General features: G+C 37.8%; 1 protein-coding gene, 1 long non-coding RNA gene and 1 other non-coding gene across 3 annotated transcripts; 1 reads left to right on the top strand and 2 right to left on the bottom strand.

Moving 5' to 3' along the window:
• The first annotated feature begins 8 nt into the window (after positions 1-8).
• LOC137710099 (uncharacterized protein At4g10930) lies at positions 9-8,035 on the top strand. Its single transcript, XR_015963277.1, has 15 exons — positions 9-258; positions 363-466; positions 757-842; positions 938-1,013; positions 1,260-1,309; positions 1,538-1,607; positions 2,175-2,284; positions 2,392-2,457; positions 2,981-3,552; positions 3,673-3,741; positions 3,920-3,994; positions 4,122-4,200; positions 4,952-5,888; positions 6,223-7,343; positions 7,500-8,035. It is a non-coding gene; the product is annotated as an uncharacterized protein At4g10930 (transcript).
• A 1,176-nt stretch (positions 8,036-9,211) lies between these two features.
• Positions 9,212-15,179, bottom strand: LOC137711517 (E3 ubiquitin-protein ligase SINAT4). Its single transcript, XM_068450756.2, has 3 exons — positions 14,783-15,179; positions 10,378-10,764; positions 9,212-9,803 (listed from the first exon to the last, which is right to left on the bottom strand). Exons 1-3 carry the CDS (start codon positions 14,996-14,998, stop codon positions 9,477-9,479), a joined length of 930 nt encoding a protein of 309 aa, XP_068306857.2. The 5' UTR covers positions 14,999-15,179; the 3' UTR covers positions 9,212-9,476.
• Positions 11,712-12,118, bottom strand: LOC148696219 (uncharacterized). The gene is made up of 2 exons (XR_015963534.1): positions 12,015-12,118; positions 11,712-11,929 (listed from the first exon to the last, which is right to left on the bottom strand). It is a non-coding gene; the product is annotated as an uncharacterized LOC148696219 (long non-coding RNA).
• Positions 15,180-21,421: the final 6,242 nt, after the last annotated feature.

Raw genomic sequence — 21,421 nt, 5'->3', positions numbered from 1 at the left:
CAATGACGTGCGTGGATGGGTTGGTCACGTAGTTGACAATCACTCCTGTGATTAGCTGTTTTGGATTTTATAAGGACACGTCATCAGTGAGCGTTGAATTTACGTGGTGTCTTTTTTTTCCAAGGGAAGAGGGGAGCCGTTGGATTTTGAATTTGGGGTTCGTGGCATGTTCCGAGTTTCCGAGTTACGAACTCGTTCGTCGTCCCAGTCGCTCTCTCCTCCCAGAAATGCAGACATGGCGGTCTCTCTCCTTCACCGGTAATCTCTCCGCTCTCGTCGTTTTCGTTTCCTCGTTGATCTCTAAATTGTACAAAATCATATTTTTATTTCTTGTAATTTTTCATAATTATTTGTTTGATTAGGTTTTAGTAAGTTGCGAGTGTTGGGTGATGCAATGGAAGTTGATTTAGTTACGAGTCCAATGCAAGAGGAAGATTCTTTTGGAGTTGATGACAATTATCAAAATGTAAGCTTCAAGTTCAAATTTTTAATTTTTTTTTAATTGAGCTGTGCAAGTATTTTTCATGCAATTTATAGCTTATTTATTTATATACCGGTAGCTTGATTACGTTGAGGGTTTGGGTTTTATGGAGCAAATGAGCTTCCTTTTCGGGAAATTGGCTGAATTTTGAAGAGCTGCATTGCATGATTGAACTGTGTTCGTGTGTTTAGATACGCAAGTTAAGTGTAGCTGCTTGGTTTCGTATCTGTCTGAGATATTTTTTTTATTTTTTATTTTGCTGTCATAATGTGCAGGACAATAGCAATTTCGAGGGTGAAACATGTGGGATATGCATGAATGCAATAATCGACAGGGGTGTTCTCGATTGCTGCCAGCATTGGTACGTGCTTTAGTGTGGCTTTGTGTGTGTGTGTGAGAGAGAGAGAGAGAGAGGAATTTTGTTTTATGACATGGGTTCATCTTGGGGTTTTTCAGGTTTGACAATTGGGCTACCATTACAAACCTCTGCCCGCTTTGCCAGAATGAATTTCAAATGATCACATGTGTTCCGGTGAGTGATGCAAATAAACAGCTATCGCTTTAGTATTATTTCTGTTATGATTGCTATGGATTATAGAATGGTATTAATGTACAACTCGTATAAAGCACAGTTGTTACTTTGATTTCTTAACTATCTGTTTTCAATAGTTTTCTTTTTGTTGCAAACAGAAATTTTATTTTGAAGTTTTCTCAAAATAGCGATTTGATGCTGGTTTGAAGTGGCACTAAATCATATGAGTTTGATTTGTATGTGAAGATATATGATACTATTGGGAGCAGCAAAGAGGACGAGGACTCAACTTATAGGTACTTTCGTAATTATGGATAATGTGTTTAAGTCTATTGGTGAGGGTTCTTTGTTCACTTTTATATGCAGCACATGTTCTGTGGCTTACTACTCATCTGTACCGTTCATGTGGAATTGGAATTCAAAGATTTTGTTAAATAATTTGCAACCAAGACATTTTTTTTTTTTTTTTAATTATTGTGGACAAGTTTCAACAGAGACTAATTTTTCCATGTTCATCTGTGCAGTGACGATGATCGGTGTATTGAAGGGAAGAATAACACTCTCTTATTTCCATCATACTACATTGATGAAAATGTAATTATCCTTGCAAGTTAATTGTTGTCAGGTGATTCTACATATTTCACTTGTGGTTTATGGTTCTAAATTTGTTTTCCTTTAAATGACTCTATGTTTGAATCTTCTGAGTCATGACCCATGAGTTGTGAAATTTTTCCGTTCCCTGGGTTTCTTATGTGCCATGCATTGATCTCTTCTGAAGACCCAGTACTTTGGTCTAACGACTGAGACGTGGTGTTGTGCTTATAAGCATCATTAGGGTAATCTGTAGCCATTCCTGTTATATCAAGATGCAGCCGAGAGGAATTGAATTAGTACTTTATACAGGATATGGACCTTCTAATATGGGAATGCTATGTGCTCCACAAAAAAGATGAGTTTGGATGTTAGCGTGGTTTTTAAGTAATGGTTAGACTAAGGTTAATTCTATGTTTTGAAGTCATTCCCATTTAGGTCCGATTAGGATCCCTCTGTTTCCTTTTCTCCCCAATCCTGTAATTTGCGTCTTTATTTTTTTCTTCAAGTTTACTTTTCAACATTTGATCATTTGATACCAAATTCTTATGTTACTTTATCATCTTGTAGGCAGTTACATGCTTGGATGGAGATGGCTGCAAAATTCGAAGTGGATCAGTGGCTACTGAGGGAGATTCCAATCTTGATACATCAATTGCTTGTGATTCATGTGAACTATGGTTAACAATCAAGCAAAGTGATATAGGAACTCTTTCCATTAAAATATATGCTTTTATAAAAAATTAGTTTCTAATTGCTTTTTGACTTGAATTGAAATTCGAAACAGGTACCATGCTTTCTGTGTGGGATTTGATCCGGAGGGCACATCTGAGAGTACATGGTTATGCCCAAGGTAGGTTACATGGGGATCATTCCTTTGTTCATGGGTGTTGCACCGTTGCCTCCTTTGCTGAACCTAGTCTGTGGCTTTTCCTTATAGATCCTGTTTCGTTATAATATCAATAACAACTTGTCATGGGCCGTACCCTTAAAATAAAAGTCAATGGAGATAATTAGGTTGTCGGTCCTTTTCCTTTCTATGGGAGCTTTGTTTTTGTTGTGGAGATCCCTATCTTGAGTTGTCAACCAATTAGATTAAACAGTCAAGTCAGGTAATGATACGATCTGATTTGTGACTCGGGGACAAAGAGAACCATTTATGTTTACAATTGCTGCCAAGTAACAACCCCTGTAGGTTTGGACTGATTAGTGAGCTTTGGCGATCCGTATTTATCCACCTCAAGATTTATAGGCATAATGGATTACATATTTCTCTTTTTTTTCCTAAAATTCCTCTGTCCTCTCTTTTCATATAACTTGTCATACTGATTTTTTTTAACTAATCCTAATTTTTGGTTTGTTTTGTCTTTCTGTAGATGTTTAGTTGATGAAATGACAAAAAAATCAGATGCAGGTTCAGTCCAGAGGTCTAACAAACAGTATGGTCCAGAAAATCCTAATGGTGAACCTGAAGCTGAGGATAATCTTTCTAGAAAGGTATCTGTTTCTGTTGCTGATAGTGGTGAGACAGCTGTTGTGGTCTCAATGGCTGGCGAAAATCATGGGTATGGAAAACCAAGTGAGAGCATTTTGCCAACCGGTGAAGTTGGAAAGGACCTGAAGTCTAAAGAATTGGTATTGTCTACTGACGATAGCCACAAGTTGGAAAAACCTTCCTGGGAAAGAAATATTAACCAACCAGTTCTTGAAGCTCAGCAACTAAAACTGTCCCTATCCAGTGATACCTCCAGTTTACCTTCGAATTCTTTAGCACCAAAGCAGTTAAGGATGAGTACTGATGGATCAACGAATGAGCCTAGTAGTTTTGATGGCATCACGAATGCTTCTGGAAAGACCTTTGATGAATCACAGATTAGTAACAGACAGTCTGACAATGACTCCAATGTGGGTCTTCATCTTGGGTTATCCGTGGGCTCGTTTTTGTCTGGTAATCTACATATTTTTCCTTTTTTAAGCTTCCTTTATTTCAAGTTAGGATAGCATATAACTGAAGTTTTCATATGCTTACCATGTTCAACTTATTTATTTGTTTTTTATGTTCTTCTAGCTGCTGACATGAATAATGACACTGAAGATGTGAAGCAGCACAATCCTTCAGAAGAATATTTTTCAAAGGGTATGAAGCTATTTTAAGCATCATTTGTTCTCTCTCCCTCTCTCTCTCTCTCTCTCTCTCTCTCTCTCTCTCTCTCTGTTTTGGACGGGGAAGAGAGCAGAGAGAGTTATTTTTCTAATTAAATACAAGTTTACAACAGTCACTCACGTACCATTTGCTTATTGTTGAATGTTTCTAGCTGACACTCTCATACCAAAAGAAGTGACTGACGATGTGAAGCAGCACGATCCTTGGGAAGGATATTCACCTATAGGTATATTTATTCATCATTTGCTGTGTTTTCTTTTTGCTTGGGAGTGGAAGCAAAACAAATTTAAAAAATTAAATTGTTTGTTCACCAGTCACTTGTGTGCTTTGGTTAATTATTGAACTGTTTTCAGCTGACGAAATTGTACCAGATGCTAATTTGGATGCCCCTGGATCGACTGCTGGTGGAAAGAGAAAGCGTATTGATTGCAGGTCACTTGTCATTCTTATACGGTTTTCAGCAATTAGTGCTAGCTATGAGCCTCAGGTTTTGTTACTGCTATCCTCAATTCATATGATGTCACCATCAGTCACGTAATTGTTGTTCTAATATTCCTAAATTATGTCGGCTGTATTGTGTTTCTTTCTACTACCTCAACTCTGTATGTCACTGATGTTTCTTACTTTATGTTGGACGTGTTGTCTTTCTGTTATCCATAGTAGACCTTGATTCATTCCGCTGGCACGTTCGTCGTGTATTAGATTTTGGTTTCGGGGCATCTCTCTTTTTCCTGTCTTTTGGATTCCAGTAAGATGGTTACTATATTTCTAATTCCATTGTATTATTGTAGTTTGTAGATTAAACTAAATCAGTATGTAGGTTTGGCCAATTATTGTTCTATTCGCATAAAAATGCATTCATGCAACACAAGTTTTCAATTTCTGCTTTATAAATATTCCCCAAAAGCTCTCTTTTATTTCCCTTTGATGCAATGCAAACTCATCACTAAAATATCAAAAAGCATCAAGAAAATGTCAGCAGAAGTCAACTAAACTGGTTGAACAAAAATGCAGGCTAATTTTAAGCGGTTTCACTATCCTCACACTTGTATTTTAGCAGCCTTCTATTTTATTGTCTTTTTCCTGAAGAATTTGTAATTCAAATGTCGATTTGCTAGCTTTACATGCTTCATAGCAAGTAGAACAAGAGTTCTGACTTTATTTTTCCTGGACCTTTTGGTAGCGATGACATTCGTATCATTGATGATGATGGAGATACTGACCCTAAGATTGAGACCAAAGTTTCTGCTAAGAAAATCAGAGAGGATGTGAAGACACAACGCATGGCTTCCAATGACCAAGCCAAAGAATCTGTTCCAGATGATTCTGAAAACTGTTCTATCCTGACTGTAGCTCATAAAGATAGCACGTTAGCATCTCATCCTGTTGATGGGAACACCACTTCTGATATAATGAGCATTGTTAGAACTATGAAGCGTAAATCTTCTAAGGGGATTGCACGCTCTAATCCTGCTGATAAATCATCACAAGAACAAGAAACTGTGCCTGGTTTGAGAGTTAAAAAGATCATGAGGAGAGCTGCTGAGGATAAGGACTCGTCTGTGACAGTGCAGACACTGAGAAAAGAAATAGGAGAAGCTATCAGTAAAATTTCTTCAAAAGGTATTGCCGAAAACCTTTTCAATCCAAAGCTTCTTCATGCCTTTAGGACTGCTGTAGCAGGGGGACCTCAAACTGAACCTGTTAAGAAGGTACCACATTTGGCACTGAACGCAAAGAAGGCAATATTGCAGAAGGGAAAAGTACGTGAGAATCTAACAAAAAATATTTATGGGACATCCAATGGAAGAAGAACACGTGCATGGGACCGGAACTGGCAAATCGAATTTTGGAAGCATCGCAGCTTAGGAACTACAGAGCCTGAAAAGATTGAGACTTTGAAGTCAGTTCTTAATCTTCTGAAAGAGTGGTCAGAGCGTGTAGATACAGAGCAGGAGTCCGATAAGCAGTCCACAAATCCAATTCTTTCCAGGTTGTATTTAGCAGATGTATCGGGACTCCCAAGAAAAGACCGTAAGGTCTTTCTATTAAGAAATATTTTGAACATGGAAAAGGGTGTTGCCTTCTGTTGGTCTTTGAATGGAAAATTAGAAAGGTGGTAGTTTTTTGAGCTTTCTTATGAGGAAATGGTAGAAAGGAACCTTGCCCCCTAATTTCTCATAATCTTGCACGAGGAGTGATTCATCAAGCAAACCTAAGCTAGGACACGCCACTGCTTCCAACACCACCTCAATCGAACAACAACAAAGTCATTACCATTGTTTTAACCGTTGCTACTGATATTACCACCACTCTGATGGGAGCGCCAACATGAGTTTCTTAGGATAGGTCAGTACAAGTTACAAGTTCTTTTTAACATCATTTATTTGTTTAATTTCATGAAACTGGAGGCTAATTGATTGTTTGGACTTGTTATAAACATCTGCCTTGCAGACACAGCTGTACCGTCTGACTGAGCACTTTTTGAAGAAAGCAAATCTGCCGGTGATCCGTAGAACTGCGGATACGGAGTTAGCTGTTGTAGATGCAATAAATATAGAAAAGGGGGTTGCTGGTAGGTCAAGCAGCAAGCTAGTGTATATGAATCTATGTTCCCAGGAGATATTGCGTCGTTCAGAAAATAGGAAGTCTAGTGCAGGTGCAGCCCCAGTAAATAGTTCATCCCCATCTTCAGTCCCTGCTGATAGAGCAGAACAAGCTGCCGATGAAATTTCAACTGATCCTGTAATTGAAGCAGCACTGAGAAATGCTGGTCTTCTGTCCGATTCTCCTCCAAATAGTCCACATCCCAATGTGGAAGTTCCTGCTGAAGAAGATGGCCCCTCGTTAGATATCAGAGAGGAAGGGTCTGATAATGTATTTGAAATGGATTTTCAGCCGGATCTGGACATATATGGTGACTTTGAGTACAATTTGGAAGACGAAGGCTACATTGGTGCTGCTGCTGCAAAAATCTCCAATCCACAACCAGAAGAAGGGGCACCAAAATTGAAACTGGTGTTCTCTACACTTCAACCTGAAAGATCTAATCAGAATCTAGATTCTGAGAAGACAGAGACGACTGTTGAAGTACAAAAAGATTCTTCCAGCATGCTCGAGAATCTTACTTGTTCAGGTTTGGAAAACTACATCATGGAGGGTGGGACTGAAGAATCTAGCATTCCTCTGGAATCCTTGTTCGGTAAAGAAGGTGAAGAACTTTCTGTTGCAGAATGTGAAGAATTGTATGGACCGGATAAAGAATCACTGATAACGAAATTTCCAGAAGCATCAGAAAAGCTATCTGGATTGATTGATGAAGCTTTGGTTAAAGATAAAGATTCTAAAGAGAATGAAAATTGTGCGCCAAAGTCAAACCAAGCAGTAAAAACAAATGGATTGGGTAAGGAGAACAATTTGAAAAATATGCTTGTTGCCAGTGGTGGATGCAACTCCTCTGGCGGAGAAGATTCAGCGAACCACATACAACCAGGTGAAACAGTTGATACAAAGGAGAAGAAACCACTACGGGCTCTAACGATCAGTCTAACAGCGTTGGTTCTGTATCTAAGAAGGTATTTCTCAGCCACGTTTCCCTAAAACAAACTTTAAATTCCTTTACATTGCTCTTGTTTCATTCTTTAAACCCGTATGAAAGGATATTTTCTGTGGATGAACTTAAGGTAATTGAAATATGTCATTTGGGCTGACTTGTTTCCAATCCTTTACAGGTGGAAGCCTACATTAAAGAGCACATCAGACCGCTATGCAAGAGTGGCGTGATTATGGCTGAACAATACAAGTGGGCTGTGGTGAAAACAACTGATAAGGTTATGAAATACCATTCTAAATCTAAGAATGCAAATTTCCTAATTAAGGAAGGTGAGAAGGTGAAGAAACTCGCGGAGAAGTATGTTGAGACAGCCCGACAGAACGAAAACAGATGATCCTCTATAACGAAGGTTGATGAAGGAAACGTGTGTCGGAAGATATGTCCAGGTGAGTTTTCCTGCCTGAGCTCCGGTCATATACAAGAATATCATCAGTTAATGTGCATGACATTTGGTCATAGTTGCTTCCAATAGGGTCTCTCAAGAATACTTCGCATATGGGAAAGGAAGGTCCATCGAAACAAAAGCCGATCGAATTCTTCATGACTTGACTAAGGGGGTGTATTGTATATGGAGTGATAGACTTATCTTGACTCTAAAATTCAACTGTATTCAATATAGACTTTTAAGGAGCATCATTGCCACCATTGTCGCCATCGCCGCCACCATTGTCATTGCCATGAGAGCGTCACTATGCTCACCACAACCACCACCACCATGACTGCCACCTATGCCGCCATCATCACCACCCCGTCACCATGCCTACCTACTCCTCAACCACCTCAACACCAGCCCCACCATGATAATCACCAAATAGACACCAACTTAACCACTATCTTGCCAACAATTACCACGTGACACTTCTACCATCATCGTTGCCACTACCATCACCTCATAAGGCCACTTTGGCATGGTTATTATCACCATTTCAATAATGGAAATTTAAAAATAATAATACTTACTAATAAATTGGTCAATAAAAATTTCAGGACAATTCACAGAATTCTAATAATTTTAACATTGAACTCTGTAGAATTCTAAAGAAGTGTATCATTTAATTCTTTTCTTTTCCTCAAAAGTATATTATTAAAAGGGGAGTTGTAACAAAACATTCTTGGTATTATTTACTTTTAACATTAAAGATATTTTTACTCTAAAAGTCACTTTTGGTACTATTTACTTACAACATTTTTTTTGTCCTTTTGGTTATAACTCAAAGTTTTCAATCTTTTTTCATTAGTTTTCTTATTAAAAGTCTATGAAATTTTATGAACTTTCTAATAGTCAGTAAAAGTCACATTAGAAACTCAACAAAAGTCTATATAAATCTGAATAAACCACACCCCGTAAAGTAAGCTACCACAAAAAGTGGCAAAACTTGAGTTTTTGAATTATGCATTCCAAAACAAGTGGTAGTGATGGTTAGGTTCTGTTGCTTGATAAAATACAATAGCATTTTATGTTAAATGGATGAAGAGATCCGGGACACCACAATTATGACATAATTTCATCTAACGCATATTGTTTAAGGACAATATTAGAGAGACTAAATTTGTAGATAAAATTTTGTAAACTGAATAACATAGAAGTTGATGATTAAATTATGACTTAAGCTTTGATAAACATGCTCATTCCTATTGGTGACACGTCATTTAGTTTGCAAATTTTGTCTACAAATTTAGTCTTCGTAATATTACTCATTATTTAAATAAGAACCATGTCATTGTAAGTGAGAGATTTTAAATTTGACTTATTTGGTCGGCGAGTTCGATACCCCTAATTATTATTGCCAACTCATTCTAGGACTTTGTTCAAATTTCCCACCCTTTGAGTACGTAGAATATCGGTTAGTATATATAAAAAAAAAGTCTTTGATGTCCAAAATACTCTGGGATCCATTCACAAAACGCCACCAAAATTTGCCAAAGAGCTTTAGCTCAAGTGCTGAGGATAGGCTCATCTGTTCGAACTTTTAAGAAACAACACCAAACTTTGACACAAAACAGACGGACAACCGAGCATCGAACATAAGAGCAAAGGGGGTTCCAGATTCCATCAATTGCATAGGTTGGGTGTGGACACCCCTCCAGGCTCCATCTAGGCACTGTTGTCCTTCCAAATCCGTCCGGAGATCCGAAGCTTGAGCTCCTTCCCGTCTCCAGCGGAGAAAAAAAGTGCCATGTTACGCTGGACTATGAGTCCGTCATGGCTGTCCCTGACTTTCTGATGCCTGTCACGGATGCTCCGAGGGGTTCCTTCCCATATTAGTTTCCTGCTGTTGCTGCCCACCTCCAGTCTGTAGCTGAAGCTTTGTGCCTCAGCCGCATCGCCCATGAAGCGAAGGAATGCAATGTAAACCGGAGCTATGCCGAGGTGGAAGGCTTCAAAGTGCAGACAGAAGTACTGGTTGTAACAGTTAAAAACCTAACAAAATATAAAGAATGTGAAGGCGAGCACCTAGGAAAACAAACACATCATGCATTCACCAATTACCATAGATGCTAAGATTAGAGCCAACCCATTACCCATTCGGTAAACAGAGTTCGGGCTTGTTTGTAAATGCTTTTATATGGAGCACTTCTTCTTATAGCTAGTTTTGTTAGAAGCATAACAAAATTTTTATTACAACTCAAAGTTCTTAAGTTCTATAAGGACTTATAAGTACTTTTAGCTGTAAAAACACTTTTTTTGGGTGGATTTTTGTTCAAAATGCTGGTTTGCCTTTAATAGAAGCGTTCCTAAAAAAAAAAGCGCTTATGGGCATAATACTTTTTAAGAAAGTATTTCCAAACAGACTCTATGTTTCTCCATAAAACACTTTTATAATTCAAAAGACTTTTTTAAATGTTTAAGCCAAAGATTGTCAGGACTGCTTTTGGTTATATTTTTAACTTTCAAAAAGTACAGTCAAACGAGCCATTTATCACTTTTACTCTAAACTACCCAAATTCATTCTCAATTTCCACCAATCAAAACCAAAAAAAGAAACAACACTTACCATAAGCATCCTTGCTGCACACTCTACTTCGCGGCGATTCGACTTAACATAGAGGTGATTAAACGTTGACCCAATGTGCAAGTCAACCTTGTGATCTTCTCTCATATGGTCAACCAAAAATGGAACATCCCCAACCTCTGAGCACTCATCAGATCCAGGATAAGGGCAACTGTATGGTCTGAAGTTGCAGTGAGCCTCATGCCTGAGTTTGATGTAGTAAGGGAGGATCTCCATGCACCCCAAAGAGCAATACTTGCAAGGCAGTTCTAATGATTCTGCCACCTTCTCCAACGCCAGACATCGGATGTCGCCGAGTTTTTCTAGACAAGTCGGGCACCGGTTCACCGTCAGTTTGCAGATTGAGCACAGAGTATGCCCGTTTGGGCACTGCAGAACACAGACTTTCGGAATCAACTACTTTCAAGTTCTAGCACTTGTAATGTAAGTAGTAAATCTAAGTGAAAGTGTAGTTGCTATTGACGCATGTAAAATAGCACTCAATCGTAGCGATTGCACCACTAATAACACTAGGATTGTTTGTGATAAAACATCAAACCTGCTGAGCTGTAAAAGTGGTAAGTTGAAGATAATATCAGTATTGGACGAATTGGTTGGGGCTACTAGTCCATTTGTGTGAAATCCAACCATATGTTATGAACTTATGAACGAAGGACTTCAAAAATAATGGAGAAACTTGAAAATAACTAGATGCAATATATTTAAAAGAACTTTCTAATGACATTTATTAACGAGTCATTTCGAAAGTCCTTTGTAGTGACACATCACGTTATTTATCGTTCGTTTGTTGTAAATATATTTTATGATAGTTTTATGGTGATCGAGTAATTTTTAAGTTTTATCTTTGACTCTTTGTAGTGTATTTTTAGCAATTGAATATAAAGTTATTGAGTAAATCTCAATTTACTACCTTTAAATTTCGTGATTTTCAACATGAAACTTTTTTTTCGTCTCAGAGTCATACGTAAAATGTTAATTTTAAGACAGTCTCATATATCCCTTTAATCCTGTCATTAAAGGATCCTTGTGGAAATGAGAAGAAAAAAAAAAAAAAAACAAAAACAAAAACAGATCCCCCCTTATTCCACCCGACCCACCATCTCCCCCAATCTCTATAACCACCAGCGCACCACCCCTCTTCCCCGACACCTTCTCTCTCCTCCACTCTCTTCACCTCACCTCACCCCCCCAATCTCTATAACCATCAGAAAAATGCACAGCTTTACCCCCAAAACCCAGCTCTCAACTTTCCTTCACTTACTCTCTCTTTTCTTCTCTACCCAGTAGACAACAAGTTCAAAAGTTCAAGATATAAATACAAACAAAAACCCATAATTCAGCTCATCCAATATATATAATCCAACAAGCACCAAATGTATGAATCCAGCCCCTTCGCAAACCCACCAAAGTCACACTTTTTGCAAGTCGCAAAAACCCACAATTTCAGAAACCCAAACCCTAAAATCTTGAAAATCTTCAATCTTCCACCATAGTAAGTTAAATTCAGCACATAAAATCTTCAAGAATGCCAGTTCTTCAACATAGAATGCAAATTCTCAATGCTAACAACAATACCCGCAAATTCAAAACAAAAAAAACCCCAATTTCCAAGTCCAAACCTTTTTGCAGAATCTGCAGAATGTTGAGTACCATGAAGACAAAGCATCTCTTTTACTGAAACCCTAGAAAATTATTTAGGGCTTTTGGAGAGAAGGACATGGATAAATGGAGAGAGATACGTAGAGTTTGTGAGTTTCAGAGAATAAAAAAATTAAACAAAAATTAACATCAAATCTCTCGAATAATATAATAAAGTGTGGGAAAATCGAGTAAAAAAAATGAAGAAAAAATTGGTAGGGTGAGAAGGTGGGTAGTGTCCCCTAGCAGTAACAGCAGCTTTCAGTGAAAGAGAAAAGACTTGAGTTTGTGGTTTGTAGAGTCTCAATGCATAAAATAAATAAATAAATAAATAAAGACATTTTTCTTCGGTGGAGGAAGCGATGAGAACACAAAGGAGGGTTTTGAGGTGGGGATTGAATCAATTGGGTCTTCATCGTCATCGCCAAGATTTGGGGATTTTGGAATTAGGATTTGTTTTGGTTTGGGAAGAGATTTGAATACAGATGGATTTTGGGGTTTGCGTTAGGGTAGAGAAGAAAAGAGAGAGGAAGTGGAGGAAAGTTGAGAGCTGGGTTTTGGGGGTAAAGCTGTACATTTTTCTGATGGGAGGGGAGGTGAAGCGAGTGGAGGCGAGGGAGAAGGTGTTGGGGAAGAGGGGTGGTGCGTTGGTGGTTATGGGGATTGGAGGAGATGGAGGGTCGGGTGGAAGAAGAGGGGGTTCTGTTTTTTTTTTTTTTTTTTTTTTTTTTTTCACGTGGATCCTTAATGACACGTGGCACCTAGTTATTTTTCACATGAGCGTCACATCATCAGTTAATGAGAGACTTAACAATCAGACTAACAGATGTACGAGACGGTCTCAAAATTAACATTTTAGGTTTGATTTTAGGACGAAAAAAAACTTCATGTACCAAATGTTGAAAATCACGAAACTTGAGAATAATAAACTAAGATTTGCCCAAAGTTATTTGTACTTTAAAAGTCTCTTACCCAAGTCCAAAACATAATGAAACTTAAAGAAAACTCAAACCATCATTAGACACCAATTTTGTTCTCTGATTTAAGGGGTTGTATTTAATTGAGAGCTTGTTTGAAAGTGCTTTTAAAATGAATAAAAATGTTTTTAATGAAAATGTTTTTAGAATCAATTCTTAGTAAAAATGCAAATGAATTCTTGAAAAGCACTTGAAGTGCTTCCACTTGTGCTTCTGGTTTTGGAACCCAAACATTTTCTTTAAAAACACTATCAGTAATTTCAAAAGTACTTCCAAACAAGCCTTGAGATTCTGAAAGATTTTAAAAGATTTATAAATCCATGGAGTTTTATACAAAGTTCTAAAAAATGCTAGGCGCTAGTCAGGCGGCAGGCTAGCGCCTAGCGCCTAGCTGGATTTAGGTAAATTTCTTGTATATCTTGTAAATAAATGCATATTGACACCTACAAAAAATTATACTTGTATGAAATTCATGGATAAGATAATAAAAGAATGATAAAATGCAAAAAGAGCATTCAACAAGTCCAAAATTTAAAAACACATTAAGCATACATGTCATATAACCATAGTGAAGAGTATTGTAGAATGACACATGTACAACAAGTTCACAATTTAAAACAACATAAAATGGAAAATAGGAGGAAAATAAGGAAATTTAGTAATGTAAGATACTTATTTTTAGCATCCCGGAATTTAAGTTGATGCACAACACACCTATTCTATAAAAATTAACAAAATTTCAAGGTATAATTAGAACTTAGATTTTAAACAAATTTCACAAAAAAAAAATATATATATATATATATACATATATAAATAAAATAAAATAAAATAAAAAAATAAAAAAAAACCACCCAACCGCCTAGCACCGCCGAGCCCACCTAGCTCGCCTAGGCGCTGCTTAGGCGGCCGCCTAGAGCCACCCTGATTTTTCCAGCCGTTTTGCCCAAAATCGCCTCGGTTCCAAGGCGCTTAGCGCCTAGGGCGTTTTTTAGAACACTGGTTTTATACACCCTATATGAATTTTGGGTGAAATCATTAGAAATCTTAGGGGTTGAGGCCTTATTTCTTAAAGCCTAAAAAAAACTATAAATTTCCACTAAATCCCAAAATCCTTCATCTTTTAAGATATTTTAAAATTCAATCATAATTGAATACATATGGAGTTTTATGAACTACTTTAAAATCCAGATAAATACACTCAGATTTCTATAGAGTTTTATAAACCTATTTAAAATCTTGATTGAATACTTGTGGATTTCCATGAATTCATTTAAAATTTTGATTGAATACATATAGATTTATAAACTCTTTTAAACTCATAATTGAATACATCCCCAAAACCATCTGCATTCTTTATGATATTTATGAAGAAAACACCCTCATCCTAGCATTTCCAAAACCAAGCAAAACTAATAATAGTCATCAAAAGCAATTGTAATACTACTACTACTACAAAAAAAAAAAAAAAAATTTTTTTAAAATAACCACATTTAGGACGCTTTATAAACTTTTAGCCACTTGTTTTAAGCTTTTTGAATTTTAACCACTCAAGGGGTTTTGCATACGCATTAGAAAGATTCGAGTGTTACTCTTGAAGGAAGCTTCAAGCGATACGCTCGAGGAAGCCTCAAATGGTTAGATATCTAAATTTTGGAAAACAAGGCTAAAAATCCTTAATGTATAATATAATACAGTTAGTTTTCCAAATTTTCAAAAATAGAAAATTAATGCAACCCATTATAGCAAATAAGAGGACTAAATAAACACACCTGGTGGATTGGTGGGAACATGGACTTTGAACAGAGCGGGCATTCAAGAAGCTCATGAACTTTTGTGACTGGACTCGGTGCTCTGTTGTTGGACTTGGCCGGTGCCGAGAAACGGCGGCGGTGGTGGCGAGGGCATCTGCGGCGGTGATGAGTGTCTCCTCGTCCATGGATCCCATCACATGTTGTCAAACTATCAACAAAACTGTCCTCCTCCATTGTAGAAGTTATTCGTGCAGGTTTTGAACAAACCAAACAAACGAAAAAACTACAAAAACATGACTGTCCTTAATGTTTATCTTCTCTCTTGTTTTGGTCCTTTCTGTTAAGTGAACGAGCAGAAAGAGAGGGAGGGAGGGAGAGAGAGAGAGAGAGAGAGAGAGAGAGAGAGAGAGATAGAGAGGATACAAAGAAGTTGGCTTTTCTTGTGAGCATTTGGTGAAGGAGACAGACTAGTCTCCATCCGTCCGTCTTGAAGTATAATGTTTCACTTCTACCAAATGCCAAAAGGAGTTAATGCTGAAAACTGAGGACAACCTGTACCTACTTCAAAATTTGCAATCTAACTAGGTAATATTTAGTTGGGAAATGCTAAGCGAACTCTCTCAGAATGGGATTCTCGATGGACTCATTGTCATCTTACAGTTTGACATCAATTTTCATGCCAACATTATAAAACATTGTTAAAAAAACATGAGGTGATAGAGAGTCCGTGGAGAGTCTCCTTAACATTTTTCTTTTTAGTTTGATCCCTTTTGATAATCATCTTGTGGTTAAACATGCTATCAATTTTTTTCCAAATCAAACTTTTCATTCTAATTTCGACCTTTTTTTATTTTTTTTTATTTTTTTTCTGAATACAACAATATATTTTACATTAAGAGGAGGGGGGAGTTTGGCTAAGCCACAAAATGTGCAGTCTAATTTGGAATCGAATTTGTCATCCACAAGATTTGAACCTAAGATCTCTCACTTACAAGTAAAGAGGAATATCACCAGACTGTAATACTGAATGACAATTTCAACCTATTGTTGTCTATATGCGTATCAAGTGCAAGAATGAACCTATCATTTTAGGACATTGAAGTCTATTTAATCCTTAAATGAATTGTGAAATGATGTTTTTCACCTACATTGACTAGAACGAATGCACATTCTCTAATTACTCGAATTTGAATCTCATAGTTTAGATTCTTTAGAATACAAGTACAATATTGGTTGCGTAGTAAACCGAACAGAATCCCATTAACTAAAAATAAAAAGAAATAAATGAAAATATGAGAGTGAAAAATTGGGGGGCCTTTTACATTATAGTCGTTGAATAGACATGTTCACCAATTTTTATTAAAAAAAATAAGAGTACACAATCTATTTGAGTTTCTTCCCATCAAATGGAAATGATTACTTGTTTACTTGCCCAATGAACTATCAAGGTGTAGCAAAGTGATGTGGGAACATTTTTCTTAAGACTACTAATAACATGTTTACTTAATAGAAACTTGCCGAGTAGCCTCTTTGGCGTGTATAATTGACCTTTTTTTTAATGTTAAATTTAAAATAACAAACAACAGTAATTAACTATTAAAAGGGTTTGTGTTTGTTGTGGCCTACATTTAACTGATAGGGAGAGGAGGCTGGCGGTACAAAGAAAATAGAGAGAGAGATGCATTTGTAGGGTTGTGTAGAGGATGTGTTATTCCCCTTACATAGTGCCTTTATTTATAGTAATAAGGGAGAGAAGAAATCATTCTCCTCCAAGGAATACAAGTCCTAATAGGGAAGAATAACTAGAATCAAATTTAATCTATGATTTACACAATCACACTTAAATAAGAAGTTTATAACACTCTCCCCTTGAGTGTGTAAATACTCAAGTTGATTTGGCATCATGTAGTAGTTGAGGAAGTCGACTCATCGACACTAATTTTGGGAACACACTAGTCTCAATAAAGTAGGAACTTGCATAAGGAACTAAGTCTCACTAAGTCTCAAAAAAAACAAACCTTAAGACTATGGTAAAAACTCAAGTAGGGATAAAATCCATAGTCTAAAGAAAAATGCATGAGTAATGCAAAGTCAAATGAAATGTTTACGAGACGTCATCGGGGATATGATCAACCTAAGGTGGGCGGCTCGTCAAAACCTCGTTAGATAGCAAAAATCCAGTGGGAAAAATGCTCTTAATCGTAGGGAAAAATAGTACATTAGAATCAAGCAAGTATACTTTAGGATACTCCTCCTGAGTTTGACACAATTCCAAAGAGAACTAACAATCTTACAACTCAGAAAGTTTACGTATACCTATTCCTTGAACAAGCGTCTGAAACGTCAACTTCGGTAGTGATTTGGTGAAAAGGTTGGCCATATTGTCTTGTGAACGGATTTGCATGACTTCAATCTTCTAATGCTCTTATTGTTGATGTGAGAAGAAGAACTTTGGCGTAATGTGCTTGGTGTTGTCTCCTTTGATGTAACCTTTCTTGAGTTGTTCGATGCATGCTGCATTGTCTTCATAGATCGTTGTTAGGACGTCAATGATGGGGTGAAGATCGCAGGAACTTCGAATATGACCCACAACTGCTCTCAACTAGAAGCATTCCCGAGTTGTTTGTGTAGGGCGAGAATTTCAACATAGTTAGATGAAGTGGCAACTAAGGTCTATTTAGTTGACCTCCAAGAGATTGCGGTGCCTCAAATGGTAAAGACATAACCTGTTTGAGAACGTGCCTTATGTGGATAAGATAAGTATCATGCGTCGGCATAACCAACAAGGCGAGAATCGACTCGAGATAAGGGGGTGTGGCATCACTTTAGGATATGTAGGGATAGGACAAACCCAAATTCGTGGTACCCTTAAGGTAGCGGAAGATGTCTGTAACACCAGTCCAATGTCTACGTGTTGGTGCATTACTGTATCTTGCCAAAAAAATTGACAGCGAAGAAGTTGTCGGGTTTAGTGCATTGAACTAAGTACAATAAAGTACCTATCGCACTTAGATAAGGAACTTCAGGCTCCAAAATCACTTCATCATCCTCATTCGGACAGAAGGGATTTCGTTTTCCATCTAGCGATCGAATGACCATAGAAGTACTCGAAGGCTTCACTTTATCCTTGTTAAAATGGCACAACACCTTCTAGGTGTAGTTCAATTGATGTACTAAGATTCTATCTAAACGATACTCTATCTGGAGATCGAAACAGTATCGAGTATTCCTAGTTCTTTCATCTCAAATTCACTTCAGGTGCGCAGCAGTTTTCGCGAGCTCTTCAGGAGTACTGATGAGATTCATGTCATCAACATATGCTGCAACAATCACAAAACCGGAATGTGACTTCTTAATGAACACACAAGGGCATAATTCGTTGTTCACATATCCTTGACTAGTCAAATACTCACTTAGACAGTTATACTACATTCTTCTAGATTGCTTCAAACCGTAGAATGAATGCCTCAGCCGAATTTAGAGCGTGTTCTGAGGTTGAAAATATTTGATCCAGTCAATGTAAGTCCTTAAGGAACTTTCATATAAATTTCCGTATCAAGATCTCCATAGAGGTACGTAGTTACTACGTCCATCAACTGGATACTCAGTTTTTTGGAAAATACCAAACTGATAAGGCATTGAAAGGTAATCATATCCATAATGGGTGAATAAGTTTCGTCATAGTCCCGGGGCGTTGTGAGAAGCCTTGCGTAACAAGATGAGCTTTGTAATGCACAATATCGTTCTTTTCATTATGCTTCCTAACGAAAACCCATTTGTAGCCAATGGGCTTCACATGTGGAGGTGTATGAGCTATAAGTCTAAACACCTTACGTTTCGCAAGCGAATTGAGTTTGACTTGGGTTGCTTGTTTCTAGTTTGACCAATTAGTTATACGTCGACATTCATTAATGGAACAGGGTTCAATGTCATTGCACAACATGATCTCAGTAGCTACTGCATATGTCAATGCATCGGCGACGATCATCTCATTTCTACACCAAACATCATCCAAGCTAGTATAATGGACCGAAATCTCATGATTCTCGGTAGGTGGATTTGTCTCTTCAAGGACGATTATGTAATCTAGAATTTCCTCATGAGTTGGATATAATGAGTAGGGGACAGTCGGATTCACGATAGGCTCTTCAAGGGCCTGTGCAGTAGGTTTCCTCTTCCGGGGGTATGAATCCTTTGAACCAAGTGGTCTGTCATGCTTGTGTGTAGAGACAGATGATTGGCTAGCCACTGATATATGTGGATCGGCCAAAGTGGCGTCTTGGGCCTCCATAAGGGAAGTCTATCGTACATTTGGTACATCTATCCTTGCAGGCACATTCACAGCTGGAATATGTGATCCTGTCACTCACGCTAGATCGGTGAAAGCATCTGGCATGCTCTGAGCTACGCTATAAAGATCTAATATATGTTGCACTTCAATCTCAGACTAAGCGGTGCAGGGATCTAAATGAGACAAAGTGAAATTCATCCATGATAATTCACGTTATTCTTCAGGAATATTGACGTTCTTATCTCCCTCTAACGACGGGAAAAATATCTCATAGAAGCGACATTCCGCAAAACAAGCGGTAAAAAAATCGCCTGTCAAAGGTTCTAAGTAACGAATGATTGAAGGAGAATCATATCCAACATAGATTCCCATCATTTGTTGACGCCCCATTTTTGTAAGTAAGGGTGGTGAAATCGGCACATAGATTACACAACCAAAAATGCGCAGATGCGATATGTCGGGTTTGTATCCAGTAACCAACTGAATGGCGTTATATGGTTGGGTTGGAACAGGCCTCAAGCGAACCAACATAACTGCGTACAATATTGCATTGCCCCACTTAGCGATATGAAACTTGGAACGTATGACCAACGATTGAGCAATCATTTGTAAGTGCTTAATGAATGCCTCTGCCAAGCCGTTCTGGGTGTGAACATAGGGTACTGGATGTTCAACTTCAACGCCAATCGACATGCAATAGTCATAAAAAATTTTAGATGTGAATTATCTAGCATTATCCAATCAAATAGATTTGATTGGATAGTCAATATGGTGAGCCCTGAGCTTGATAACCTGAACCAACAGTTTGGAGAATGCAGTGTTCTTTATGGACAATAAGCACACGTGTGATCAACGTGTGGAGACATCAACCAAAACCATAAAATATCTAAATGGTTGGCAAGGAGGGTGAATCAACCCATAAATGTCCTTCTGAATCCTTTGTAGAAAAATAGGAGGATTCGAACGAAAATATGTTTTCCTATGGAGCAAGTTTGACATGCGATTCCTTGGATCGAACCTAAACTTCGGGTTAGTGGATGCCTATATGATGATTTGAGGATACGGCGCATTGTTGCTCGTCTAGGGTGTCCTAAGTGATCATTCCAAAGTATAATTTTGTGTGCGGTCCTAAAGGTAGGGTCGGCCACATAGCGGCTTTCTATAGGGTGTATGGTCGTAATACAGACCACTCGGGATACGCTCTATTTTCTTTAGAATACGCTTCTGGCCATATTTGTAGGAAGTGATGCATAGAAATTCAACTCCATTTTCTACAAAGGTTTCAGCATGGTAATTATTATCTCTAATATCCTTGAAACTCAACAACGTTCTTCCGAAACGTGGAGAATAAAGTGCCTCATCAATGGTCAAGATTGTACCATTAGACAACATTATACATGCCTTACCGTATCCTTTGATCAAGTTGGATGGGCCTTAGAAGGTTGTTAGAGGTGTATTCTTAGGTATGAAGTTAGTGAAATAGATGCGTTCACGTAAAACGGTGTGTGTGGTTGCACTATCTGCCAGACAATTAACTTTCTCATTAGTCATACCTAGAAATAGAAATTAATTTGAATCGGTCACTTGCATAAAAATTCTAAAAACAAATATCCATTCAAAATAATTTAAGTATTCAAGGATGGTAATTAATAAAAACTTAATATCCAAAAAACAAATCACCAACAAATAATCCAAACATAAGGGAAATTGTTCAAAATTAAACCAAAAATAAAAGAAGGGGGTTCGGCCACTAGGTGGAATTCAGCCCCCAGGGTTCTAAATTCAACTAAAATAGTTCATGTCCAAGATTCTAATCTTCCATAGGGTTGGTATCCTTGTGAAAGTCAGAAACCTGCATCTTGGTACTCTCCGGTTCTTCCACTTGCACAAAGTTTGATTCAAACTTCTTACACCGAGAATGATATTCAGCTACAATCTTCTGAGGAGCTTGGCAAACATGAGGCCAATGGTCTTTTGAACCATAGCAATAACACATGTCCACATTCATGGTTTCAGGTGCTTTGCCCTTATTCTTGAAGTTTGGGGCCTTAGGAGCGAGGTTAAGGAGTTTCTAGGCTCGGTTTCCTCCCTTAGGTGGGCCTTGGCTCTGTTGACCTTGGTAGAGTGTCTTCTAGCCGCCCCTACCACGCCTATGTTGGTATTTTGGGCGTTGGTTTGTGCTATGATGTACTTCAGGCACAACATTCACCTAGTAGGTCGAGCTTGATGATTTTTCATCAACATCTGATTTTGCTTTTCAGCGAGAAGTAAAATAGAGATCAAATCCAAAAACTTAGTGATTCTTCTCTAGGAGATCCTCTTCGGTCAAGGTCTCGTTACAGAACTTGAGAAGTGATCGGATTCGA

This window comes from Pyrus communis, chromosome 6 (genome assembly GCF_041283825.1).
Source record: "Pyrus communis isolate YQ-2024b chromosome 6, ASM4128382v1, whole genome shotgun sequence".
Taxonomy (NCBI): domain Eukaryota; kingdom Viridiplantae; phylum Streptophyta; class Magnoliopsida; order Rosales; family Rosaceae; genus Pyrus; species Pyrus communis.
The sequence above is the reverse complement of the archived record's forward strand: the minus strand, read 5'-3'. Positions and strand labels throughout refer to the sequence as shown.